The sequence below is a fragment of the Triticum dicoccoides genome, chromosome 3A (assembly GCF_002162155.2).
Source record: "Triticum dicoccoides isolate Atlit2015 ecotype Zavitan chromosome 3A, WEW_v2.0, whole genome shotgun sequence".
In the NCBI taxonomy this organism is placed as follows: Eukaryota; Viridiplantae; Streptophyta; class Magnoliopsida; order Poales; family Poaceae; genus Triticum; species Triticum dicoccoides.
This window is the reverse complement of record NC_041384.1, coordinates 170,944,128-170,971,694: the sequence shown is the minus strand read 5'-3', so window position 1 is coordinate 170,971,694 and position 27,567 is coordinate 170,944,128. Positions and strand designations below refer to the sequence as shown.

General features: G+C 44.5%; 2 protein-coding genes and 1 pseudogene across 2 annotated transcripts; 2 read left to right on the top strand and 1 right to left on the bottom strand.

Annotated features, from left to right (window-relative positions):
• The first annotated feature begins 3,921 nt into the window (after positions 1-3,921).
• Positions 3,922-7,943, top strand: LOC119267742 (triose phosphate/phosphate translocator TPT, chloroplastic-like). The gene is made up of 12 exons (XM_037549177.1): positions 3,922-4,214; positions 4,518-4,586; positions 4,703-4,768; positions 4,880-4,958; positions 5,513-5,633; positions 5,728-5,823; positions 6,091-6,203; positions 6,310-6,387; positions 6,472-6,588; positions 6,824-6,923; positions 7,039-7,139; positions 7,601-7,943. The coding sequence occupies exons 1-12, from the start codon at positions 3,961-3,963 to the stop codon at positions 7,613-7,615; spliced, it is 1,209 nt and encodes a 402-aa protein (XP_037405074.1). The 5' UTR covers positions 3,922-3,960; the 3' UTR covers positions 7,616-7,943.
• Positions 7,944-9,279: 1,336 nt separating this feature from the next.
• Positions 9,280-13,067, bottom strand: LOC119267741 (dnaJ homolog subfamily B member 4-like). Its single transcript, XM_037549176.1, has 3 exons — positions 12,645-13,067; positions 11,560-11,993; positions 9,280-10,025 (listed from the first exon to the last, which is right to left on the bottom strand). Exons 1-3 carry the CDS (start codon positions 12,807-12,809, stop codon positions 9,587-9,589), a joined length of 1,038 nt encoding a protein of 345 aa, XP_037405073.1. The 5' UTR covers positions 12,810-13,067; the 3' UTR covers positions 9,280-9,586.
• Positions 13,068-16,514: 3,447 nt separating this feature from the next.
• LOC119272115 lies at positions 16,515-17,879 on the top strand (annotated as a pseudogene).
• Positions 17,880-27,567: the final 9,688 nt, after the last annotated feature.

The window sequence follows — 27,567 nt, the reverse complement described above, 5'->3', positions numbered from 1 at the left end:
TCTGATGCGTACACATGGGACTGACAATATTTAAGTGCTATTTTCTGAAGTTATTGTTCATGCTCACCACTATATAAAAGAAGAAAGTATGATTTTGTTCAGTTATTATTTAAATGGTGTGCCTATTAGGATCGCTAGCATGCCCACAATTTAAACATGTCTAGTAGTATGATCTACCATCTCTTAGGTCATGCATATAGCATATGAAAGTATCAATTTAATTATGTCAATGATAAGCACACCGATTTAAATTTGTTGCAAACCTATAACGCAACGCAATGTATCTAAAAAGGGAAATAGGGATACTCTATGTTGTTTGATAAGAGGTGTTTTAATTTGGGCCTGAGCATAATCGGCAAGTTTATTTTCCCAAAGAAAAAATATATATACATAAGAACTTGAACCCCCATACTTGACCGCGCACCAAATAGGATTGCGCTTTCAGCTGGCCCAGTGACCTGTTTATATGGGTCTATGTCCATAGCTTTCTTCTTTCTTTTACTTTTTATATATTCTCTATCTGATTTTTTTTCTTTTGTCCTGTCTGATATTATTTATCTATTTATTACTAGTATTTCACTTTTTGTGACCATGTTATTCTATTTAAATAACGTATTGTTACTTTTATATTTTGATTTGATTTTGTGCGTGCTCAATACATGCATATTTCACGCTAATACAAACTCATTTCTCTGGAAGTCATGAACATATTTTTAAAATACACGAATATTTATTTTGAAATATATGAGTATTTGTTTTGAAACACATTACTATTTTTATTTTAACAATTTATTATTAAAATAATTGAATAGTTAGAATATATAAATATTTTATATACTACACAATTTTCATGTGTCTACAAAAACATTGTCCTAGAATAGCAACGAAACATTATGTAAAAGACATGGAAATGTTATTTCTCCATATATATACGAATATATTTAACATCTCAAATGTATTTGTTTGAGCCACGGAGATGTTTTAATGATACTTTGAAATATAAAAATATTTTTAGAATATTGAGTTGCTCACTGGTAAATCCTATTTGGCGCTCGATGCAACAGATTGTCGATGAAACGCGCACCATGTGCCTTTCTGGTCTTGGCCCATTCTGTTTTCATCCTTTTTTGGTTCCTTTTTCTAAAAGAAACTTTCATTTTCTGTTCTTTTTTTATTACAATTTTTCTGGCTTTTTTTGTTTTCATTTTCATTGACTTATGATTGTTTTCATTTTGTTTGGACGTGAGCGTTATTTCCACAATATACGAACATACATTCACATTTATGATTTATTTTTTAAAAGATATGACTTTCTTTGAAAGATGCATGAATATTTCTTTGTGCATTTTTCTAAAAAAATGAGCATGTATATCTACTTACGTGGACACTTTTTAAAAGTTTCCACAACATAAATTTTTATTAAAAAATACTTTTTACAATACTTTTCCTAAAATTTGTTGAATGTAAAACCAAATTTTTTTTTGAACAGCAACAAGCTAAAAGTGTCACGTGATGGGCGTCCCATTTAGGAGGCATCATGCAATCACCCAGCAGTCCCTTCACACACCGGACAAGACCCGCGAGTCCAAATGGGACAGATTTTAATGTATGACATATGCGCATTATGCGTGGGTTTTCTGCTAGAATTTTTCACACCCTTTGTATGTATATTTTCATGAATTTGAAGATGCTACATTACTGTTGCACCCATGGAGCTTTTTTTAGTGTCAAGGGGGCGGGGCGGGGAGGCGCCTCCCATGAATATTTTTATTTTATAAAAATGCTAACCTTGTGGCTTGGGAAAGAGTTTGTAGGGGTTTAGCGAGAGGAAAGTTGGTCGCGTCATAGACCTGTCTGGCCCCTAAGTTCGGAAGATCTCAAGCGATTTGACCAAAACTTGAGATCGTCCCTAATATTTAGACATGCTATTGGGGTGGGTACATTTTGCTACCTAGACACCTTTGCATTTCTAGCATCCCATATTTTCCACATAGTGATGAGCAGAACGAAGGTGGCGATTGCCTGGAAAACCATGTGCTGGATCTACTGTCTAGATGTTGTCGAAGGGGCTGGCCGAGGGGGCGATGTTGATAGCGCGTCAAACATTCCTTGCAGTGGTGCAAGTGAAGAAGAAATGAACTTATGTACTTAATCATGGTATTGCATGTAGGGCAGTCCATGGATCATGGAAGCAATGATTTTCTTTTTCTTGTGCAGGTTTTGGCGTGTGTTCAGTCGGTCGAGGTAAAGGAGCCAACCAAAAATCTTAACCTTTGAAGAAACTTTGGAAGCCTAGATGGCCTCTTGCTTGGGGTTTGTAATCCGTTGCATGATAGATTTGTAAGCTCACTTGATGGTGAAGTTGGAGCCATCAAGCAACATTCTCCTATCGCTAATTTGTTGCCACCGGGATTAGCAGATTACGCAAGGCAAGTTCGCTGCCATCATGTAGCATGATACTATCTAGCCTAGCATGTTGGTTGGTGTGGTGATTGAATAGAGCTGGAACGTAGTTGCCAGTGGTTCACGCAGAAGTCAATTCTCAAACTATCCAAACCAAACACGTTTAATTTTGAGGTTTCTTGCAGATGGGCTTATAAAAAAAGAAGAAATTCTCTGTTGATATGAATAGTCTATTATTCCTATTAAGACAGAATGTCACAGCTTGTTGGTGGAGTCCCCCCCCCCCTCCCCCCCCTCCCTCCCTAAAAACAATGTTGGTAGAGTTTTTTTGTTTTGACACAGAGACTTGTTGCTTGAATCGGGTGCGAGCTTAAAAGCGTAAATACAAAATCGTTGTGTCAAATCAGACGATGACTGAGATCGACCTTTTTAAATAAGAGAAATCAAAGCATCCTCTTTCCACCAACTTTAGTTTTGTTTATTTTACAATTTTTGACTAGTGCACGCATATTTATTTTTATAAGACGTTTCCAGAGACCTAATACATCTTACTCCCTCCTTCCATCTATATAGGGCCTAATACTTTTTTCAAGACCGTCTTTGACTATTGACAAGATTAATAGTACATGACATGCATAATGTGAAAATTATATCATTGAAAGTTTCTTTCACATACGAATTTGACGATGTACTTTGTGTAAATTACATGTCAGATATTATTGCTTTAACATTTGATAAAAGTTAGCCTCAAAAAATGCATTAGACCTTATATAGATGAAAGGATGGAGTACACAAGTTTACAGAGGGAATATCACAGTGGGAAGTGGGAAGGAATAAAGCGGCCAAAATGATATGCCGGCTCAGTCTTTCGGAGGTGCTCATAGGATAAAGTGTGTGTGTGTGCGTTCATAGGGGTGAGTGTATGCGCGTGTATATGAGCGCTTGTGTCTGTACTGATGCTAAAAAAAAATACATCTTACTCCAAAAGTTTACAGAGGGAATATCACAGTGGGGAGGAATAAAGCGGCCAAAATGCTATATTCCGCCAAGTAAACGAAAATGAAGGGAGTTATAAGCGGCAAAATGTGCCATAGCTTTCGAGCAGGAGGCCGATTCCCGTGCCACGAGCTAACAATAATAGGCATAAAATGGTTACATTTCCCATCGGGAAATAGTAGCTTTTGGATCTTCCCCGGCATTGTGTGGACGCCGACCACTACTTTCCAAGCCCGGCCTCACGAGCATCACCGCGTCGACGTCCGATTCCCGTCCCGGTCCAAAACCTTCTCCCATTTCGCGCAGCGGGGCCGCGCCCGGACGGCGACGTCCGCCCCGCCCCGCCCCGCCCGACCCGACCCCGTCCCGTCCTCTCCTCTCGTCTCCTTCCCCAAACTCTATCGGCAATCGGTGCGGCCTATCCTCCCCCGCGCGCGTCTCCGCCACCCAAATCCCTCCGCTCCCACCCATAAACTTATCCAAAACCGGCCGCCCCACCCCGCTCCAGCCCAGCCCCGCGCCCAACGCGATCGCCCCAGGCCTCCCCGCGCTGCTGCAGCAATGCCGGCCCTCGGGACGCTCTCCGCCGGCGGCGCCGCCGCCGGCGTCGCAGGCCTGCTCCGCCTCCGCCGCGGCCCCGCCCTCGCCTCGCCCCTGCCGGCCGCCGCCCGCGCTGGCGCCGTCCACGACGGCGCCCAGCTCGTCTGGGGCCGCCAGCTCCGCCCGGCCCTTGTCCTCCCCGCCGGCCTGCTCCCGCTCCAGGCCTCCAAGAGGCTCACGCTCCGCCCGCCCGCCGCCTCCGCCGAGCCCGCCGGGTGAGTGATCGTTCTCTACCGCCACGTCTGCACGCTGGAAGCTTCTGGAAACGCCTCTGGCCGGCCGTTTTGTTTAGTTGCACACAGTTTGGTTTCCTCGCTCCCACGCGCCGCGCGGAAAAAAAAATTCACCCACATTTGCGCCGCTGCACATGCGAGCGGCACGACTTCAAATATTCTGGTCCCACCTGCAGCCACACTGATCGCTGATCGGTGGGGCTCACAGCCACAAAATCCGTGCTCTGTGCGTGGGAGTGCGCTTTTAACAATTTTATTACTTTCTGATGACTGTGGTTGCAACAGGGAGGCCAAGTCGCCAGGGTTGCTGGAGAAGTACCCTGCAATCACCACCGGCTTCTTCTTCTTCATGTGGTACGTTCTCGCTGCCTCACTCAACAGCAACACGGCCACCCTTTGGCTTTCGTGGATCGATCTTGCAGTGATTTTATTCAGCTAATTTGTGCATTCTGGCGCAAGTGATCCTGCAGGTACTTCCTGAACGTCATATTCAACATCCTCAACAAGAAGATCTACAACTACTTCCCCTACCCATAGTAAGTGTGTCATATGCTGATATGCATCCTTGCCTTTGTTTTGAAACGATGAAGATCAGCGACTGTGACTGGGTTGCAACTTACACTGGAAAATGGCACTGCTGATTGCAGCTTTGTTTCGGTGATCCATCTACTTGTGGGAGTTGTGTACTGCCTCCTCAGCTGGGCCGTTGGTCTCCCGAAGCGTGCGGTAATTCGAACCATCTTGCTGTAGCATTGTGTTTTCTTTGAGAATTCACACAGTGGTCAGAATGGTCCTCAGTTGATGGGTCTCCTGTAAATTCATAAAAGTTCAGCGGCCTCACTGAGACTGTAGGAACAAAGATTTCATAAAAGTTTATGAATATTGTTCAACTGATAGGCTTCCTGTAAATTTCATTATAATGTTGCACTCATGGATCATATGCCACTGCCATGTTTAAGCCTCTGCATAAAATGTAGGAAATCTTACAATTTCTGGTTTTAAAAAAGAATTGCAGTTGTTAAGTAAATTGTAGAGACTCTTTATTTGAACCGTAAAGCAAATCTGTTGTTCTTTGTGTGGTCAATGAGCTTAAACTAAACTTGATCCACCCTTCATCTTTTCATACATTAGAAAAGTATGCGTTCATTAGAATAGCATGCCTCTATATTGACAACATATTAGAAGAATTTATCATATCAATAGCTGCTTCTGATCAAGGCCATGTTTCTTATCTTGAAATTTGCATAAAAATTAACACAAATTACCGCTATCTTCCGTAGCCTATCAATGCAACGCTCCTGAAGCTGCTCTTTCCGGTGGCATTGTGCCATGCTCTTGGTCATGTCACAAGCAACGTGTCCTTTGCTACTGTTGCAGTCTCGTTTGCCCACACTATTAAAGGTGCCTCTTTCATGTGCAGATTTCAGTTTGGAGTTCTCTTGTCCCTTTTCTGTTTTATATGCTAATTCTTCTGTGTTACATAATTGCTATGCAGCTTTGGAGCCCTTCTTCAATGCAGCTGCTACCCAGTTTGTCCTTGGACAGACAGTTCCCTTGTCTCTGTGGTTGTCTCTTGCCCCTGTTGTGCTTGGTAATTTCTCAATTAAGCCTTCTGTTACCAGTTTGCTAGTAAAGCTGTAGAAATTAATTTTTAGTATAAGAAACCAGTTAAAATTATTGGATACAGTGATTAAAAGACCGATAATACCTTGATCAGACAAGTTTCTCTAGTGGCACAATTCCTTTCCTGTCATTGTTATCATTTTTCACTTGATAGCATGTGCTAAATAGTACTAGTAACTTCTTTGGTCCATGCCTTTTTCTTCTTCAACCTATTTAACTACTTGAACATGACCAGGTGTTTCAATGGCATCCCTCACTGAACTGTCATTTAGCTGGAAGGGTTTCATCAATGCTATGATCTCTAACATCTCGTTCACTTACCGGAGTATTTATTCCAAGAAAGCCATGGTTTGTGCCTGTTTTCTTCTTGTCGCTTGACTCCTCATCTTTTGTTGCCTTTTGGGCTGTTGCTGTTCAATTCCTTTGTTTTTACTAACCATTTTTGTCGTTGCAGACTGACATGGATAGCACCAACGTGTATGCTTACATCTCAATAATTGCTCTAGTTGTCTGCATACCACCTGCACTTATTGTAAGTGTGATAAATATAGCCCAAACAAAAAAGGTTTCTTGTGTTATGCTTCACGTTTCTTATTTTGAATGACCAACCTTGCAGATTGAAGGACCACAGCTAATGCAGTATGGATTAAACGATGCAATTGCAAAAGTAGGAATGACAAAATTTGTATCAGATCTTTTCCTGGTGGGATTGTTCTACCATCTCTATAATCAGGTAACCAGTTGCATAGGCTCTTGTTGGAATAATTAGGTGTGGCATTTGAGCTTTCTCATGGCATTACACCATACCATTTGTAATAACATGAGCCATACAATGACTTTACCGGCATCTGTTTCTTATGCAATGTAGAGATCAACATTTAGCAGCAGTTGATCGTGATGTTGCCAGACTAGCACATTCCATTTTTGATGGTTTCATCTGTTATAATCCGTTACATGGCTCATGGCAGATTGCTACAAACACTTTGGAACGGGTGGCCCCTCTGACACATGCTGTTGGCAATGTGTTGAAAAGGGTTTTCGTCATTGGTTTCTCGATCATCATTTTTGGTAAATAAAATGTCCCATTATTTATTATGACTAAATATTATTTGCCCAATTGTCCTTTTTTCTGTGGCATGGGTTTATGCCTAGTTTTAACCCTTGCTAAATCTTGTGTGAGCAGGCAACAAAATTACCACACAGACTGGAATCGGGACTTGCGTTGCAATAGCTGGTGTTGCCCTCTACTCGTACATCAAAGCTAAGATCGAGGAGGAGAAAAGGGTAAGCTTCCCCTCAATTATTCCGGTATCTCCTAATCTGAATACATGTAAAGAGGAACCAATATGAGCTGTTTCTAACTGGAATATGATTATACAGCTTTGGCAACATTGAACGACCAAATAAATTGAAAGTTTTCTTGATTAATCCAAGCAACATAACATATTTTTTCTGTTCTTGGTTACCCCAGGAAAGGTAATTTACTAAAAATAATTCTTCCTCTTGGTTACCCCAAGAACATATCGCATATTTTTCTAATCAACCAAGACCCTCAAAAGGTCAAAATCAGCTAGTCAAAGAGTATAAATAACAAGATGAAAACCTTTCAACAATTGGATTGGTATGGTCAATGCTAACCATGGTTGTAGAGAAGACAAATATGGAGTTATAAACATTTTTTCCTTGTATGATCCAAGAGCCATGTTAATGCCGCAATCTTATTTATCTTGCTCAAATCTTTGCAGGCGAAGGCCGCCTGATGAGGTGACTGCTGTGAATATGGTCTGATGGTTTCCGGCGCTCGAGTTGCATTGCCTCGGAGACGACATGGACGGATCTCTTCTTCGTTATTTGTTTTTTGTTTTTCAGTTATCTGCTAAAGTGTTCCCTTGTGAGGTCAAACAGCTACATTGCAGATGGTAAGACTGGTTGTTTCCATCAGATGAGAGAGCTCAGATGTGCAGTAATAAACGCTCGTACTTGTAAAGGCTTTTGGTTTTGTGTGTGAGGACCGAGTTATCTTCTTTGTACCCTTCCTTTCGTTAGTTCTTCTGCTATGCAATGTTGGACTCAGACCATCAAGTCTTCTGTGCTGTGTCTCTAGCTCTCTTTTTTTTTACTTTCTGACACGCCTCGTCAGTTAGACCATATACACTCATCCTCCATACACACGTTTGATATGCAAGTTTAGCAGAGAATGGTGTTAGGGCATCTCGACCCTCAAAATGGTCACAGGTATTTGCCTGGGGCCTCTCCAGACTCGTCCGTAGACATGAATACAGAAGCCGACCATCCAATGATGTCCCTTAAATGCCTGTCTTTGTTTTTTTTCCCCAAGTCCGCAATACTCAAGATAATAATAGAAAATGGCATATTTCATCAATAAATAACATGTAAGTATCCCTTAGTACAACAATAGTTTAAATATAAATATTACATCTGAGATAACTGGATGTTCAACAAGTTTTTCAAATTCATCGATTTTAAATTCAACGATACTTGAGTCAACCGCATATGTCGTCTCATGCATTGTGCCCCATAAGTTTCATCAAACAATGTATGAATGTAAATTGCCAGCCCTTAGTTCTGTGGTAGTGCATGACAGCGCGTCCAAGCTATACAAGGGGGTGATTATCGAGTTGCAATATTTAGTGAATGCATGACCAACATGTAGAGCAGCAGAAAGCAAAAACTTACAATCTACATGGTTGAAGAGCCTGGTGGGCACTTTCTCTCCACTTGTGTAATCTACTGCGACCATTGATGGCCTAGCAACTTCACATTGCGTTCATGGATCACGTGCTAAGTCGTAAGGCGTGAATGACTTTGCTCATGAAATGAAGCATGCATGTTTTTCCAAAAGGTTGAGCCCCCTTGCCTCATGCCTACAAAGTCCGCAGACATCCAACAATGCCCGGGTGGCGGCCAAAGAGATAGAGGAGGATGCAGATGCTGAGCAAGGGAGAATCAGGGACGGAGTGAAAGAAAAATGGCCCAACATATTGGACACTTTCGGACGTATGTGGGCATCCACAGGAGGATGCGGATTCTGAGCAAGGAAGAAACATGGACGGAGTGAAAGAAAAATGGCCCAACCGTATTGGAATTCAGACACGTTCAGGTGGAGCGGCTCGTCCATGGATTTTCCTTTCTTCTGCTACAATTTCACTCAAAGGGGAGAATGTGGGCGTTTTGAGAGTCAACGTTGGACACGCCCTTACTTTAAAAATCCAGACTTCCCTGTGCTCTATATAATAGAGATGGTCTAGCTGACGAAGCTCATGTATAGCATAAATTGGTTCTGAGAATGCATCAGACTTCCCGTGTCATTTGTACACTAAATTGGTACTGAGAATGCACCATAGTTCCTATGTCATTTGTACACAGGACCATAGCTAGTTCAAATATATATAACACAGCGGAATTATCCTGACACAACAGGGGACAAAATCTGTATAACGTTTCTGGACTCAAACCTTCCTGCAATCCCGAGGAAGAACAGATTAAAACATTGACAACAACCAGCCTGGTCACATATGTGAAAAAGCCTCTACCAAGTTATGGGGAAAAACAACACATAGAATGACAACATCATTTCTACAGGTATGTAAACGGAATAACCAAGACCAATTCCGCTCATTGTCCAAACCGGACAGATAGAAATCTACCTAGCCACATGCTGGAGATATTCACAGTCGCTTTCATCAGTCTATAGAAAATGGCACACAGGGCTAAGAACCCAACAGCCTTTTGATCCCAGCTTTCTGGTCAGATGTCAGCCTGGAAGGGAACTTGATGCTGAACTTAACGCGCAGATTTCCCTTCTTACCGGGCTCCTTGGGTATTGGCATCCCCTCTCCAGGGATCACCTCTTCATAGCTAGGGTGGATTACCGAGTTAACTTGTCTAGACAAGCTCCGCCCGTCGAGCGTTGTGAGTTGCACGGTATAGCCAGTCAATGCTTCCACCAAGGAGATCTTCTGTGTCATGACAAGATCGTTTCCTTCCCTGGTGAAAACATCATGGGGCTTCTCTTCAATGATGAAGACAATATCAGCAGGCATCATGCTTGGAGATTCATTTCCCTTTTCAGGGAAGGTGATCTTTGTCCCCTTCTTCCAACCGGGCTTCACATCTATCGTCAGAATTTCTTCTACCTGTGAAACTCTCCTGAAAATGTAAGTAAAATTAGCAAGCGGGCACCAATAAAGCATGGTCCTGAAACAATACATTGATATCTTTATGTCAAAGCATAACACAAGGTATTCACAAGAACATAGCCACACAGCTAAATATATTTAAACACCATCCATAAAATTTTTGCCTAACATAAGCAAACATCAACACAATGCACACACCCTTAGGGTGGAAATGACAACCATGAAGACATAACAATTTCAGAAGTGTCTCTTAAAGACACATCAAAGCTAGACCACCTGATGCCTATGCAGCCTGCACTGTAGAATGACCTATGCAGGGCTTCACTATCACATGAAAAAATGGTTAACAAGAATACCCACCTGGGCACTGACTACAGAAAATTAGGCAACAATTAATATGCATATACATGAACCTAGCCCTTTTTCGAATGTTCTCTACGTGTTAGCAAAGCAGACCAACTGGAAAAAGATCAGAAGGTATTCACAAGGGAAAGATGAAAAGCTATCCTAAAAGGAAACATGTAACGACCATCTCTTCAGAGAAAACGTGTCAGAAAACAGGTGTTATTTGGCATGTCCAGATTTTTTAACAAACTGTACAGCAGAATCCGAGTCGGATTCTGACACTCACGTCCGCATCCAAGTACGCCCATGCAGAACATACTATAACAACAGCACTTGCATTTTTTTTGGCAAGTTAATCTGTTGTTACATAATTTACAACATACATAAGTGTTAACTATTGTCACCACTAGCACTAAAATTAGATTAGTTATCCGTTTTCCCAACTATTGTTACATAATTTACAACATAAGTGTTAACTATTGTCACCACTTGCACTAAAATTAGATTAGTTATCCGTTTTCCCCACCTATGTGAAGAATAAAAAGTCAATCCAAAAAAATTCCCAACTTGGATAGCCGAATCCGAGTCGGATTCCGACTTGTATCAGTGTACAAGTAAAACTCATGAAAAACATGCTATTCATACTGCATAGCTGTAAGATTGAATAGAAAGAGTGAGCAATGAAGAGACTGGTTTCTTGTGCTCAGCAAGGAAATAAGAAAATCAAAAGGACTGCTGCAGTTATTAATAGCTATCATAGGTATCATCCCTGTGCTACAAAAACTATACAAATACCAGATAATCTATGGCTCAAAACAAATTCTCAATTCTATCCAGAAAGTATAAAGCCAGCCGCTAAACAACAAAATGCAACTTAGCTTCACAAGGCCATCTTGATAAGTTGACTACTATGAAAAAATTACACTGCTATTTCTAATAGTTGAGTGGAAACTAAATTAATTTGTCACAACAATAGTGGACACACACAGGCCATAGAAACTAAATTAATTTGTCACAACAACAGTGGACACACACAGCCCATTGAAGAACAATATGCTTGCTCCAAATAAAAGTTTCTAATGCAATTAATTCACCACCGATAATCCGTTGAATCCCTATAGCCTATAGGAGGTTACATACCGCGATTTCTCACATCGACGTGCTTAGATGAAAAGTTCAGGAAATTCAAGGAAGCTTACCCACTGGTCTCTATGACCTCTCTTGAGATTTTCATCTTTTTGGCCACACCCTTATACAAATCCGCAAGGGTCACTGAAAGCTGATTCTCAATGGGTGCTGGTTTGTGTGATGGGCGCGGCATATTGCCGGCAGAACCCTCTGCAAATCGCTTAGCGAGATACTCGTTGCTAAACACGCCCCCACCATAAGATCTTGGTTCCCCTCTCATGCTGCCACCCGGCATGCCACCCAGGAAGGAAGGCCCAGAAAATCCAAAAAACTCAGCAAATATATCATCCGCACTCCTCGGATTGAAGTGAAATGAGGTTGACTGGCCACCACCAGGGTAGAAAGAAGATGCACCAGGACCTCCTGCCCCTGGAGGCGGCTGTCCCTTGAGCCCTTCTTCCCCTAGCTGGTCATATATTGTGCGTTTCTGGAAGTCGCTAAGGACCTGAAAGGTCATAAGGCAACACATAGCATCAATGCACATTTATAGTAAATGGCTGGAAGTAGAGTCTTAAGTCTTAACTAATTATTGGAAGTTAAACTTGCTAAAAAATGGCAGGATCCGGTCCAAAATATCGTTTCTAAACTGTACAACAGAAAATACCAACCAATGAACAATGTAGTAATTGCCAATTTAACCATGACAGATGCTTGCGCTAAAAGATGCCAAAGGAGTGGATTAATGTTTGCATCAACAGATAAGTGTCTTTGAACTTGCAACAGTTGTTTAGGGTCCCTACTTAACATTATTTCTAACTCCCGGATTCTAAACAAAGATGCAATGCAATTCTACCTATCTCCAGCGTACACAATTAAAAGTTTAAAGGATAGCAGATCATATCGCTGGGTGCAGTAAGACCTACAGCAACAACAAAGGGCATACACCATTATGTCCAAACTTGCACTTGAAGGAAATCTTTCCATCAGACAGACCTACCGCAAGGACTGTCGATCTGAATTGATCGCATACACAGATACACAAGGATCAAAACGTGAACTTTCATGATTGGCGATGAACAGATTTCGCTAACTGTTCAAGAGCGGAAGAAAAAGGAAATCTAATCTTGGCAGGAGGAGATCAAAAAAGAAAAGCAACCTCGTACGCCTCGGAGATCTGCTTGAACTTGGCCTCCGCCTCCTTCTTGGTGGTGGGGTTCTTGTCTGGGTGCCACCGCATGGCGAGCTTGCGGTAGGCCTTCTTGAGGTCGTCGTCGCTGGCGCCGCGGTCGACGCCGAGGACCTTGTAGTAGTCGACCCCCATCTCTTTGGGCGCCGGAGCTGCCGGCTCCGTCCGCCGGCGGCCGCCCCGCGTGGACGACGACTCTGCTGCCTTCCGCTTGGTTCCGCCGGCCCCTCGAATCTTGCCGGCCTTGTCGTCCCCGTCCCCTCACCGGAGAGGTTCGCTCGCTCCCTCGGTCGGTCTCCCTTATCGCACGCCGCTGCGCCGAGCCGTGGGTGGCCTCGGTGCCCGGTTCCGTCTCGTGCTCGTGACGGGAAAGGCGGCTCGCACCGGGTTGCGAGGAAATTAGTAAGGGATGGAAGCTTCCAGAAGCATGCCATACGTGTACAGGTAGATAGAATTCGGTCGCGGTTGGGCTCTGCGGCGCGGGCCGTCCGGTGGGACCTGTCAGCCCATCTATCTTTTGATGCGCTTGTGGTTAAGAATGTGCCCAGCAAAAAAAAGCCCGAATGATCATCAAAATAAAGAGCAAAAAACCCCAACTGACCCTTAACAAAAAAAGCCCGACTCAGGGCTCCTTTGGTTTGATTTGTATAAGTTGAAGATACTCTTTTTTTTAGGAAATGCCATTATGGCGATTTATATTTCATGTGAGAATAAAGATACATCGTTTGACAAAACGTCTACTAAAAACCTCGGAGGCTCCAACTTCTAGAGAATTATTCGAGAAGTCTCCAGGTTCCTAGAAAATATATCCGCCGCCATATTAGCCTCCCTAGGACAGTGATGAAAATATATCGAAAAAAAATGCGAGCTAAAAAGAGCATTCTTCATAGATTGCTGCCGCTGGGCCAAGGGAATTGCCGCCATTCTGCATGATCTCAATTACCTCCATACAATCCACCTCCACGTAGATTTTGTTGCAGCCCATATCATTAGCCAGAAGAAGCCCATCCCTAAGACCCCGAGCTTCTGCTGTCCCAACATCTTTCATGAACGGAATATCAACACAAGATGCAGCCAAGAAAAAAGTTGTGTCATCACGTAAACTTGCACCCGTACTTCCAGTACCTCTGTCTTGATCAAATGTAACATCAACATTGAGTTTAACTAGACCATCCAGCGGCTTGTTCCATCCATGTCTCCTGATTCTCATATTTTTGAATTGTGCATGTGTGAAGTTTTTTGCCAAAGCTAAAATTGCTTGTGCTGATCTCGTTGGCTCAAAAAGGAGCTCACCATGAGTGAACTGGCGACGCTCCCACCACACATACTAGACACCTATGGCCAGTAGATCATTGCGGTTAACATCAGCCACCAATGACTGAATTTGACTCCTGGACAGTAGCATATCCGCCGGCACAGACCCCCTTCCCTTTCAGATGTACATACCTCATTGATCAAGGGTCCCAGACCAAGAATTCGCCATATTTCTTGCACCCTTGGGCACAGAAACAAAGCGTGCCTAATTCTCTCATAGTCGGATGTACAAAGCAGGCATTGGGAACTACTCCCTTCTTTCCAGTTTATGGGCTCAATTCAAAAATCCCACCAACCAAGATAGATGGTGAGTGATGGAATACTTTTTGTAATTTGCAAAAGCACCCAATTAATGCTCTTGTTTTCCTCAAAAAATTATGTTTACCAATGTATTAATTGCAATGCATGCATGCATAAAGTACACACATTGGTCAATTTTCTCTTAATACTTGCATGCAACGATTTAATGCACCTTGGAATCTGAACTTGTGATGAGGAACAACCAAATTGAGCCTTATAAAATGAAAAAACTAAGATTTTGAGATAAGCCATATAAACCGAAAAGGAGGGAGTTGTTATCATATGCCTATTCGCAAGGACTCCGTAACAAGGAATTGCTCCAAGCAAAGCTCTCCACACATGGATTTTTATTTTTGTCGGCACACGCAATTTCCAAATGGTTCGCCAGACTGGACTAGTACTTGAGGCTTGAACTGAGTTTGTCATTCTCAACTTTCGTGGTAAGCCATTCTTCATGATAAGCCGGTCTAACAAAAAAATCCCACTTCTGTTAAAGTGCCATGAGACAAAATCATCCATCATACCCATTGCCAAAGGAATGTTCATAATTCGTTGCACATCAATAGGCCAAAATATATCATTTAATAATTGTTCATCCCACGTCCTTTTTTCGGCATCAATGAGTTCAGAAACTCTTATAATCAAAATTTTACCTCTCGATGTCATAACTTTCTGTGTAGGACTGCTCGGTATCCATGGATCTTCCCAGATCTTAATTTGAGAACCGTCGCCTACTCTCCAAGTAATTTCATAAGCACCGCCTCGTCAAGGTGGACCTCCTGAGGCCGACCCAAAGCTTGTAAGAGCATATATAATCAGGACTGACTAATTTTGATCCCCAAACATCCGTGGATGTGCTCGGTCAGTGACCGGGCGTGTCCGTTTTGAGTCTTTATTTGTGCATGCATGTAACCATGTCCCCTACATTCTCCCAAATTGCCCAGTCAAATGCATCTGATTGATGGGCATGAAGAAAGAGAAAATGTGGTCCGAGGTAGGCCGCATCCTACATAGAGGGCTGCCCGAACATCCTCATATCCTTCCCACATATGAATTGAATATAGGAATTTGTGGACTTACCGGACACGTTGGGACAAAGTGAGGGTTGTGCTTGGGACACTCCTTTCCTCCCCTCATCTGTCCGAACAATGTTCAAGTTGTCTGATTAGACGTTTGAGAGGTCAGATTGTACACGTCCAGAGTAGATGCTAAGAATGCAAAATGGGTTGCACCCTAAAAAACTGGAGCTCATGTTAACTTTTAATCTCTCCGTTCCAAATTACTCGTCGCAGAAATGGATGTATCTAAAACTAAAATACATCACATCCATACCTGCGACAAATAATTCCGAACGGAGGAAGTACAATCGTTCGTTTCCCGTTTCAACCATCCAGATTCATATAAGAGATACATATGAAGTTGTGTCAGGGTCGTGAAAAGCATCGTCCTAAAATGTCTCGAGAAAGAACATGTTTTGCCTCTACGCGGCGTCGTTTATTTAGGTGAGACGTGGGAAGGAAACACGACCAAATCATATCTCCGGCCTCTCGTTCAGCAAGCATGCAAACTACTCCCTCTGTCCGGAAATACTTACAATAAAAATATATGTATCTAGACGCATTTTAATTCTAGATACATCTACTTTTATTTATTTCTATGACAAGTAATTTCAGACGGAGGGAGTACAACTGAAAACAAGATGACAACATTTACTTCAGAAGTACAATTGAGCAGCCTAGCAGGGGATCTGCCTGATGAACCAGCGGATGACCTTGACGGGCATCTGGACGAGGCCCACCGCCAGGTTCGCCACCGCCGCGCAGCACACGCAGCACGGGCACACGCAGCTCAGCGCCGACCTACCAAGAGAAAACGAGTTCAGACACACACTCACGTTATGCTAACAAGCCGAAGCAGAGAAACCAAAGTTTAAGCCAATGTCGCAAGCACCCAGAAGATGGGGCTGGCATGCATGAGGGTCGAGGGAGCAGCCAGGAAGAGACGCGCACGCACCCGAGGATCCAGACGACGGCGCCGGCGAGCGAGAGCACTAACGCGAGGGCGGCGAACGGCAGGCCGATCAGGAGCCCCAGCGGCCGGCACTGCCAGCCGTCGTCGTCGCGACGACCATCGTCCGCCCCCATCGATCGATCTCCGGCTCCTCCAGCCGGTTGTTCTTCCGCAGCGTCCTACGTAGGTGCGTGTGCGAACTGGGAGGTTGGAACTATGCCCGAAACCGAGAAACCAAACGGTTGGTAAAGAACGCTGTGAATTGAACTCGAACTGCCAGCACCGAGTACGTGCGGTGCGGGGCGGGGGAACTCCACTCCGGAGAGTGGCGCAAAACCGAACGGGCAGCGTGCGTGGCAGTCCTTTCTTTTTCCCGCCAATCACAGCCTTTGGTATGTTTTGGTTAACTGTTCTTACCAAAGCGTAGAAGCTCGTCATGAGGTCGGTTGCCAGGTCCGCCTGGGATCCGGATGCGCCTGCGCGAACGACCACGAAAATGAATCCGATTTCGCCTCGTACAGTGTTTGCTCCGGTGCCGCGGCTTTAAGAGGGGGATATCGCCGCCCTGGTTTTCGCTTGCTCACACTGATTCAATCCCGAGTTTACCCGGTACTGAGTTTGCGAGGCGATCCGCTCCTGCTCAGAGCGCGGGTATGTTGGCGAACAGCATGGAGCCGATCATGGCGGCGGGCAGAGTGCCGTGCGCACAGGGGGCCATGAGCTGCAGCAAGATTTCAACTAGTGGACTTCGAGGCGACGTGCGAGAAGGACGCGCGGATCTACAGATCATCGAGTTCCCCGCCGTCCTCGTCGACGCCGCCACCGGCCGCCTCGAGTCCGCGTTTCGCCGCTACATCCGCCCGAAACACCACCCCGTGCTCACCCAGTTCTGCAGGGACCTCACCGGCATCCGGCAGGAGGACGTCGACGGCGGCGTCGACCTCGGCCAGGCGCTCCGGCTGCACGACGCTTGGCTGAGCGCGGCGACGACGGGGGGCAGGGGACAAGAGATGCGGCGGCCGATTGGCCGTCGTCACGTGGGGAGACTGGGATTGCCGCACCATGCTCGAGTTCGAGTGCCGCTTCAAGGGCATCGAGAAGCCCTCCTACTTCGATCAGTGGATCAACCTGAGGGTCCCCTTCCAGGCGGCGCTCGGCGGCGGAGGGCGGTTCACCCTGCAGGAGGCGGTCCGCGCGGCGGTACTGGACTGGGAGGGACGCCTGCACTGCGGGCTGGACGACGCGCGCAACACGGCGTGGCTTCTTGTCGAGCTCATGCTGCGCGGGGTCAAGATGAGCATTACCGGCTCGCTGGCGCCGCCACGACCGATCCAGCAGCAGCCGCCTCACACAAGCCCTTGCCGTGGCTCCTCAGCACTGGCGCCGCCGCCCATCCAGCAGCAGCAGCAGCCGCAGCCTCACGTAAGCACCTGCAGTGGCTCGTCTGTGACGTGCTTCTCCTACTGCGGCCAGCGGGTGGCGACCAGAGGAGGTGTGGTGTCGGTGCCGGGATCGATGCAGGGGAAGTGCTTCTTTGCGTGCGTCAATGGGTGCCGTGTGTTGTTCGTGTGTAGCAACTGAACGAGCCACGACATGAGTCTAGTATATGGAGTAGCATAATACGGTGCGTTGCCAACGATGTTTGACGAAACAAAGATGTACAGACTCTTCCAATAATAATTTATATATTTTCTTTATTATTTTACTATATGTAGAATAGGGCACTCTAGAATCAGACATACTCTACATGAGTCGCATGTTCCTTTCCATAGAGTTCTTCAAAAGTGTTAGATGAACGATGAAGTCACTAAACAAGTGAAAATAAATAATGCAGAAGAGTGATAATTATGAACGAGAATATTTCTTAGTTCAACATCAACAAGCATTTATAATTTATTCTTTATTAATTTTGTCTGGACGAGAGCTAGTCGAGCTTATTTTTCTGGCTTTCACAGGCGGCACGGTGTTATACCATATACAAAAACATATATTTCATCACAGAGGGGTTCCATCGTGGTAGCATGCCACCAAGACGTAACATGTGTCATGTCAGAGTCTCTTCAAGCCTGGGCTTCTTTGTTGGAGGCTCTTTGATTAGTTCAGCACGCTCGGCAGTTTATCAGAAACATCGCCCAACTATATTAATATCAACCAAAAAAATGTAATAATGCATGCCAAAGAAATATGCATGGTCATCATGTGAGGATGCACATTGTATAGCACATGTTGTAAGTCATAGTTAACTTGGACATGGAACTGCAGATGGTAAATATATTTAGAGTCAAAAGAAGATTGCCACCCTGGCGCGGCGGGCTTGCTCGCCAACACGCACAAGCATCGATGGGACAATGCACGCGGCACCGTCGAGCTTGCCTTATCACCCCAACTCAGTGCGGCGCCCAACAGGCTGCGAGGCAACTAGGCTGGGGAGTTGTTGTCGTGATACGGTGCATCGACGGTGGTAACATGGTTGCGACATAAGTCTGCTTATCCGGGTGAAATTCGATATGAATGTCCCTAGGCTCCTCAAGCTCCCTCCTGTGATGACGTGTGAGGGAGTCCTGTATTAGGAGGTCTCCGGACAGCCGGACTATAACCTTTGACCGGATTGTTAGACTATGAAGATACTAAATTGAAGACTTCGTCTCGTGTCCAGATGAAACTCTACTTGGCGTGGAAGGCAAGCTAGACAATACGAATATGCATATCTCTTCTTTTGTAACCGACCTTGTGTAACCCTATCCCTCTCCGGTGTCTATATAAACCGGAGGGTTTTAGTCCGTAGGACAACAATAACATACAATCATACCATAGGCTAGCTTCTAGGGTTTAGCCTATCTGATCTCGTGGTAGATTACTCTTGTACTACCCATATCATCAATATTAGTCAAGCAGGACGTAGGGTTTTACCTCCATCAAGAGGGCCCGAACCTGGGTAAAACTTTGTGTCCCCTGCCTCTTGTTACCATCCGCCTAGACGCACAGTTCGGGACCCCCTACCCGAGATCCGCCGGTTTTGACACCGACATTGGTGCTTTCATTGAGAGTTCCTCTGTGTCGTCGCCGTTAGGCTTGATGGCTCCTTCTATCATCGTTAGCGATGCAGTCCAGGGTGAGACTTTTCTCCCCGGACAGATTTTTGTATTCGACGACTTTGCAGTGCGGGCCAATTCGCTTGGCCATCTGGAGCAGATTGAAAGCTACGCCCCTGGCCGTCAAGTCAGGTTTGGAAGCTTAAGCTACACGGCCGATATCCGCGGAGACTTTATCTTCGACGGATTCGAGCCTCTGCCTTGTGCGTCATGTTGGAAATATGCCCTAGAGGCAATAATAAAAGTATTATTATTATATTTCCTTGTTCATGATAATTGTCTTTTATTCATGCTATAACTGTATTATCCGGAAATCGTAATACACGTGTGAATACATAGACCACAATATGTCCCTAGTGAGCCTCTAGTTGACTAGCTCGTTGTGATCAACAGATAGTCATGGTTTCCTGGCTATGGACATTGGATGTCGTTGATAACGGGATCACATCATTAGGAGAATGATGTGATGGACAAGACCCAATCCTAAGACTAGCACAAAAGATCGTGTAGTTCATTTGCTAGAGCTTTGCCAATGTCAAGTATCTCTTCCTTTGACCATGAGATCGTGTAACTCCTGGATACCGTAGGAGTGCTTTGGGTGTATCAAACGTCACAACGTAACTGGGTGACTATAAAGGTGCACTACGGGTATCTCCGAAAGTATCTATTGTTTTATGCGGATCGAGACTAGGATTTGTCACTCCGTGTAAACGGAGAGGTATCTCTGGGCCCACTCGGTAGGACATCATCATATGCGCAATGTGACCAAGGAGTTGATCACGGGATGATGTGTTACGGAACGAGTAAAGTGACTTGCCGGTAACGAGATTGAACAAGGTATTGGATACCGATGATCGAATCTCGGGCAAGTAAAATACCGCTAGACAAACGGAATTGTATACGGGATCGATTGAGTCCTTGACATCGTGGTTCATCCGATGAGATCATCGTGGAACATGTGGGAGCCAACATGGGTATCCAGATCCCGCTGTTGGTTATTGACTGGAGAACGTCTCGGTCATGTCTGCATGTCTCCCGAACCCATAGGGTCTACACACTTAAGGTTCGATGACGCTAGGGTTATAAAGGAAGCTTGTATGTGGTTACCGAATGTTGTTCGGAGTCCCAGATGAGATCCCGGACGTCACGAGGAGTTCCGGAATGGTCCGGAGGTAAAGATTTATATATAGGAAGTCCTGTTTCGGGGTCATCGGTATTGTACCGGGACCACCGGAAGGGTCCCGGGGGCCCACCGGGTGGGGCCACCTGCCCCGGGGGGCCACATGGGCTGTAGGGGGTGCGCCTTGGCCTACATGGGCCAAGGGCACCAGCCCCAAGAGGCCCATGCGCCTAGGGAACCCTAGAGGGAAGAGTCCTCGAGGGGGAAGGCACCTCCGAGGTGCCTTGGGGAGGATGGACTCCTCCCCCCTCTTGGCCGCCGCACCAGATGCCATCTGGAGGCTGGCCGCCACCCCTTGGGGTGGGAAACCCTAAAGGGGGCGCAGCCCCCTTCCCCCCTATATATATGAGGCCTAGGGGCTGCCCATAACACGCGATTTGATCTCTCGTTGGTGCAGCCCTGCCCCTCTCCCTCCTCCTCCTCTCCCATGGTGCTTGGCGAAGCCCTGCGGGATTGCCACGCTCCTCCACCACCACCACGCCGTTGTGCTGCTATTGGATGGAGTCTTCCTCAACCTCTCCCTCTCTCCTTGCTGGATCAAGGCGTGGGAGACGTCACCGGGCTGTACGTGTGTTGAACGCGGAGGTGCCGTCCGTTCGGCACTTGGTCATCGGTGATTTGAATCACGACGAGTACGACTCCATCAACCCCGTTCACTTGAACGCTTCCGCTTAGCGATCTACAAGGGTATGTAGATGCACTCTCCTTTCTACTCGTTGTTGGTCTCTCCATAGATAGATCTTGGTGATACGTAGGAATTTTTTTGAATTTCTGCTACGTTCCCCAACAGTGGCATCATGAGCTAGGTCTATTGCGTAGATTCTTTGCACGAGTAGAACACAAAGTAGTTGTGGGCGTTGATGTTGTTCAATATGCTTACCGTTACTAGTCCAATCTTGTTTCGACGGTATTGTGGGATGAAGCGGCCCGGACCGACCTTACACGTACTCTTACGTGAGACAGGTTCCACCGATTGACATGCACTTGGTGCATAAGGTGGCTAGCGGGTGCCAGTCTCTCCCACTTTAGTCGGAACGGATTCGATGAAAAGGGTCCTTATGAAGGGTAAATAGCAATTGGCATATCACGTTGTGGTCTTGCGTAGGTAAGAAACGTTCTTGCTAGAAACCCATAACAGCCACGTAAAACATGCAACAACAATTAGAGGACGTCTAACTTGTTTTTGCAGGGTATGCTATGTGATGTGATATGGCCAAGAAGAATGTGATGAATGATATGTGATGTATGAGATTGATCATGTTCTTGTAATAGGATTCACGACTTGCATGTCGATGAGTATGACAACCGGCAGGAGCCATAGGAGTTGTCTTTATTTTTTGTATGACCTGCGTGTCATTGAAGAACGCCATGTAACTTACTTTACTTTATTGCTAAACGCGTTAGCCATAGAAGTAGAAGTAGTCGTTGGCGTGACAACTTCATGAAGACACGATGATGGAGATCATGATGATGGAGATCATGGTGTCATGCCGGTGACGATGATGATCATGGAGCCCCGAAGATGAAGATCAAAAGGAGCAAAATGATATTGGCCATATCATGTCACTATTTGATTGCATGTGATGTTTATCATGTTTATGCATCTTGTATGCTTAGAACGACGGTAGTAAATAAGATGATCCCTTACAACAATTTCAAGAAGTGTTCTCCCCTAACTGTGCACCGTTGCTACAGTTCGTCGCTTCTAAGCACCACGTGATGATCGGGTGTGATGGATTCTTACGTTCACATACAACGGGTGTAAGACAGTTTTACACAGCGAAAACACTTAGGGTTAACTTGACGAGCCTAGCATGTGCAGACATGGCCTCGGAACACGGAGACCGAAAGGTCGAGCATGAGTCGTATAGCAGATACGATCAACATGAAGATGTTCACCGACGTTGGCTAGTCCGTCTCACGTGATGATCGGACACGACCTAGTTGACTCGGATCATGTGATCACTTAGATGACCAGAGGGATGTCTACCTGAGTGGGAGTTCATAAGATGAACTTAATTATCTTGAACATAGTCAAAAGACCTTTTTGCAAATTATGTCGTAGCTCGCGCTTTAGTTCTACTGTTTTAGATATGTTCCTAGAGAAAATATAGTTGAAAGTTGATAGTAGCAATTATGCGGACAGTAGAAAGCTTATGTCCTTAATGCACCGCTTAGTGTGCTGAACCCCAAACGTCGTTTGTGGATGTTGCGAACATCGGACATACACGTTTTGATAACTACGTGATAGTTCAGTTAAATGGTTTAAGTAGAGGCACCAAAGACGTTTTTTTTGAAACATCGCGGAACATATGAGATGTTTCGAGGGCTGAAATTGGGATTTCAGGCTCGTGCCCATGTCAAGAGGTATAAGACCTCCGACGATTTTCTGAGCCTGCAAACTAAGGGAGAAAAGCTCAATCGTTGAGCTTGTGCTCAGATTGTCTGAGTACAACAATCGCTTGAATCGAGTGGGAGTTGATCTTCCAGATCAGATAGTGATGTTTCCCCAAAGTCATTGCCACCAAGTTGCTAGAGCTTCGTGATGAACTATAACATATCAGGGATAGATATGATGATCCTTGAGGTATTCGCGATGTTTGACACCGCGAAAGTAGAAATCAAGAAGGAGCATCAATTGTTGATGGTTGGTGAAACCACTAGTTTCAAGAAGGGCAAGGGCAAGAAGGGATACTTCATGAAACGGCAAATCAGCTGCTGCACCAATGAAGAAACCCGGGGTTGAACCCAAACCCGAGACTAAGTGCTTCTGTAATAAGGGGAACAACCACTGGAGCAAGATTACCCTAGATACTTGGTACATGAGAAGGCTGGCAAGGTCGATAGAAGTATATTGGATATACATTATGTTAATGTGTACTTTACTAGTACTCCTAGTAGCACCAGGGTATTAGATACCGGTTCGGTTGCTAAGTGTTAGTAACTCGAAATAAAAGCTACGGAATAAAACGGAGACTGGCTAAAGGTGAGCTAACGATATGTGTTGGAAGTGTTTCCAAGTTTGATGTGATCTAACATCGCATGCTCCCTCTACCATCAAGACTAGTGTTAAACCTGAATAAGTGCTCTTGCACCTAAAGGAATGGTTTATTGAATCTCGATCGTAGTGATACACATTTTCATGCCAAAAGATATAAGATAGTAATGATAGTACCACTTACTTGTGGCACTGCCATGTAAGTCAAAATGGTATAAAACGCATGAAGAAGCTCCATGTTGATGGATCTTTGGACTCACTCATTTTTGAAAAGTCTGAGACATGCGAACCATGTCTATTGGTATATATGCATGAAGAAGCTCCATGCAAATGGACCGTTCGGACTCACTTGATTTTGAATCACTTGAGATATGTAAATCATACCACATAGGCAAGATGACTGAAAAGCCTCGGTTTCAATAAGATGGAACAAGATAGCAACTTGTTGGAAGTAACACATTTTGATGTGTGCAGTCCAATGAGTGCTGAGGCATGCAGTGAATATCGTTATGTTCTTACTTCACAGATGATTCGAGTAGATGTTGAGAATATTTACTTGATGAAACACAAGTCTGAATTATTGAATGGTTCAAGCAATTTCAGAGTGAAGTAGCAGATCATTGTGACAAGAGGATAAAATGTCTATGATATGATCATAGAGATGAATATCTGAGTTACAAGTTTTGGCACACAATTAAGACATTGTGGAAATTGTTTCGCAATTAATACCGCCTAGAACACCATAGTGTGATGGTGTGTCCGAGCATCATAGTTGCACCCTATTGGATATGGTGCGTACCATGATGTCTCTTATCAAATTACCACTATTGTTCATGGGTTAGGCATTAGAGACAACCACATTCACTTTAAATAGGGCACCACGTAATTCCGTTGAGATGACACCGTATGAATTATGGTTTAGAGAAACCTAAGTTATCGTTTCTTAAATGTTTGGGGCTGCGACGCTTATGTGAAAAAGTTTCAGGATTGATAAGCTCGAACCCAAAGCGGATAAAATGCATCTTCATAGGACACCCAAAACAGTTGGGTATACCTCCTAATTCAGATCCGAAAGCAATATGAATTGTTTCTAGAATCGGGTCCTTTCTCGAGGAAAGGTTTCTCTCGAAAGAGTTGAGTGGGAGGATGGTGGAGACTTGATGAGGTTATTGAACCGTCTCTTCAACTAGTGTGTGGCAGGGCACAGGAAGTTGTTCCTGTGGCACCTACACCAATTGAAGTGGAAGCTTATGATATTGATCATGAAACTTCGGATCAAGTCACTACCAAACCTCGTAGGACGACAAGGACACGTACTACTTCGGAGTGGTAAGGTGATCCTGTCTTGAAGGTCATGTTGCTAGACAACAATGAACCTACGAGCTATGGAGAGCGATGGTGGGCCCGGATTCCGATAAATGGCTCGAGGCCATAAAATCCGAGAACGGATCCATGGACTTTGGTGGACTTGCCCGATGATCGGCAAGCCATTAAGATAAATGGATCTTTAAGAAGAAGACGGACGTGGATGGTAATGTCACCATCCATGAAGCTCGACTTGTGGCAAAAAGTTTTTCACAAGTTCAAGGAGTTGACTACGATGAGATTTTCTCATCCGTAGCGATGCTTAAGTCCGTCGGATTCATGTTAGCATTAGCTGTATTTATGAAATCTGGCAGATGGATATCAAAACGAGTTTCCTTACCAGTTTTCGTGAGGAAAGGTTGTATGCAATACAATCAGAAAAGTTTTGTCGATCCTAAGGATGCTAAAAGGTATGCTAGCTCCAGCGATCCTTTTAAGGACTGGAGTAAGCATCTCGGAGTTGGAATGTACGCTTTGATGAGATGATCAAAGATTTGGATTTATACAAAGTTTATGAGAAACTTGTATTTCCAAAGAAGTGAGTGGGAGCACTATAGAATTTCTGATGAGTATATGTTGTTGACATATTGTTGATCAGAAATGACGTAGAATTTCTGGAAAGCATATAGGGTCATTTTGAAAGTGTTTTTCAATGGAAAGCCTGGATTAAGCTACTTGAACATTGAGCATCAAGATCTATAAGGATAGATCAAAATGCTTAATAATACTTTCAAATGAGCACATACCTTGACATGATCTTGAAGGTGTTCAAGATGGACCAGTCAAAGAAGGAGTTCTTGCCTGAGTTGTAAGGTACGAAGTTAAGACTTAAAGCTCGACCACGGCAGAATAGAGAGAAAGGACGAATGTCGTCCCCTATGCTTAAGACGTAGGCTCTTCAGTATGCTATGCTGTGTACCGCACCTGAAGTGTGCCTTGCCATGAGTCAGTCAAGGGGTACAAGAGTGATCCAAGAATGGCTCACAGGACAGCGGTCAAAGTTATCCTTAGTAACTAGTGGACTAAGGAATTTTCTCGATTATGGAGGTAGTAAAAGAGTTCGTCGTAAAAGTTACGACGATGCAAGCTTGACACCTATCCGGATAGCTCTGAGTAGAGAGACCGGATACATATAATGGAGCAATAATTTAGAATAGCTCCAAGTAGAACAGTTGTTTGGAATAGCTCCAAATAGAGCGTGGTAGCTGCATCTAGGAGATGACATAGAGATTTGTAAAGCACACACGGATCTGAAAGGTTCAGACCTGTTGACTAAAACCTCTCTCACAAGCAACATGATCAAACATAAAACTCATTGAGTGTTAATCACATAGTGATGTGAACTAGACTACTGACTCTAGTAAACTCTTGGGTATTAGTCACATGGCGATGTGACCTGTGAGTGTTAATCACATGGCGATGTGAACTAGATTATTGACTCTAGTGCAAGTGGGAGACTGTTGGAAATATGCCCTAGAGCCAATAATAAAAGTATTATTATTATATTTCCTTGTTCATGATAATTGTCTTTTATTCATGCTATAACTGTATTATCCGGAAATCGTAATACACGTGTGAATACATAGACCACAATATGTCCCTAGTGAGCCTCTAGTTGACTAGCTCGTTGTGATCAACAGATAGTCATGGTTTCCTGGCTATGGACATTGGATGTCGTTGATAACGGGATCACATCATTAGGAGAATGATGTGATGGACAAGACCCAATCCTAAGACTAGCACAAAAGATCGTGTAGTTCATTTGCTAGAGCTTTGCCAATGTCAAGTATCTCTTCCTTTGACCATGAGATCGTGTAACTCCTGGATACCGTACGAGTGCTTTGGGTGTATCAAACGTCACAACGTAACTGGGTGACTATAAAGGTGCACTACGGGTATCTCCGAAAGTATCTATTGTTTTATGCGGATCGAGACTGGGATTTGTCACTCCGTGTAAACGGAGAGGTATCTCTGGGCCCACTCGGTAGGACATCATCATATGCGCAATGTGACCAAGGAGTTGATCACGGGATGATGTGTTACGGAACGAGTAAAGTGACTTGCCGGTAACGAGATTGAACAAGGTATTGGATACCGACGATCGAATCTCAGGCAAGTAAAATACCGCTAGACAAACGGAATTGTATACGGGATCGATTGAGTCCTTGACATCGTGGTTCATCCGATGAGATCATCGTGGAACATTGTAACGCCCGGATAATCTTGCTACAGTAATCCCACGCTAATCAGGGCACGTCATCCCGATTACTGTTGCTATCCTCGAAATAATTCGAAACCGTTCAAATTCAAAATTCAAATTGATGAAAACAATAAAAGTTTTCAAAATTTAAAATAAAATTGTTCGGTGGTTGACGAATATTACAAGGGTAATTATGATGCAACAAACAAATTTTTATTAAATGCCTAAGTGTTTATAGATAAATAAAAAAAACATAAAAGAAAATAAATAAAAGGAAAACAGAAAAACAATACAAAAAAAAAGAGAAAAGAAACCCCCTGGGCTTCGGCCCAGCTGACCACAGGCCAACTGGGCCACCACCAGGGCCCAGCCGGCCACTCCCCCCCCACCTTATCCACTCCTTTCCCCCCCACTCACCACCGACAGCCCCCACT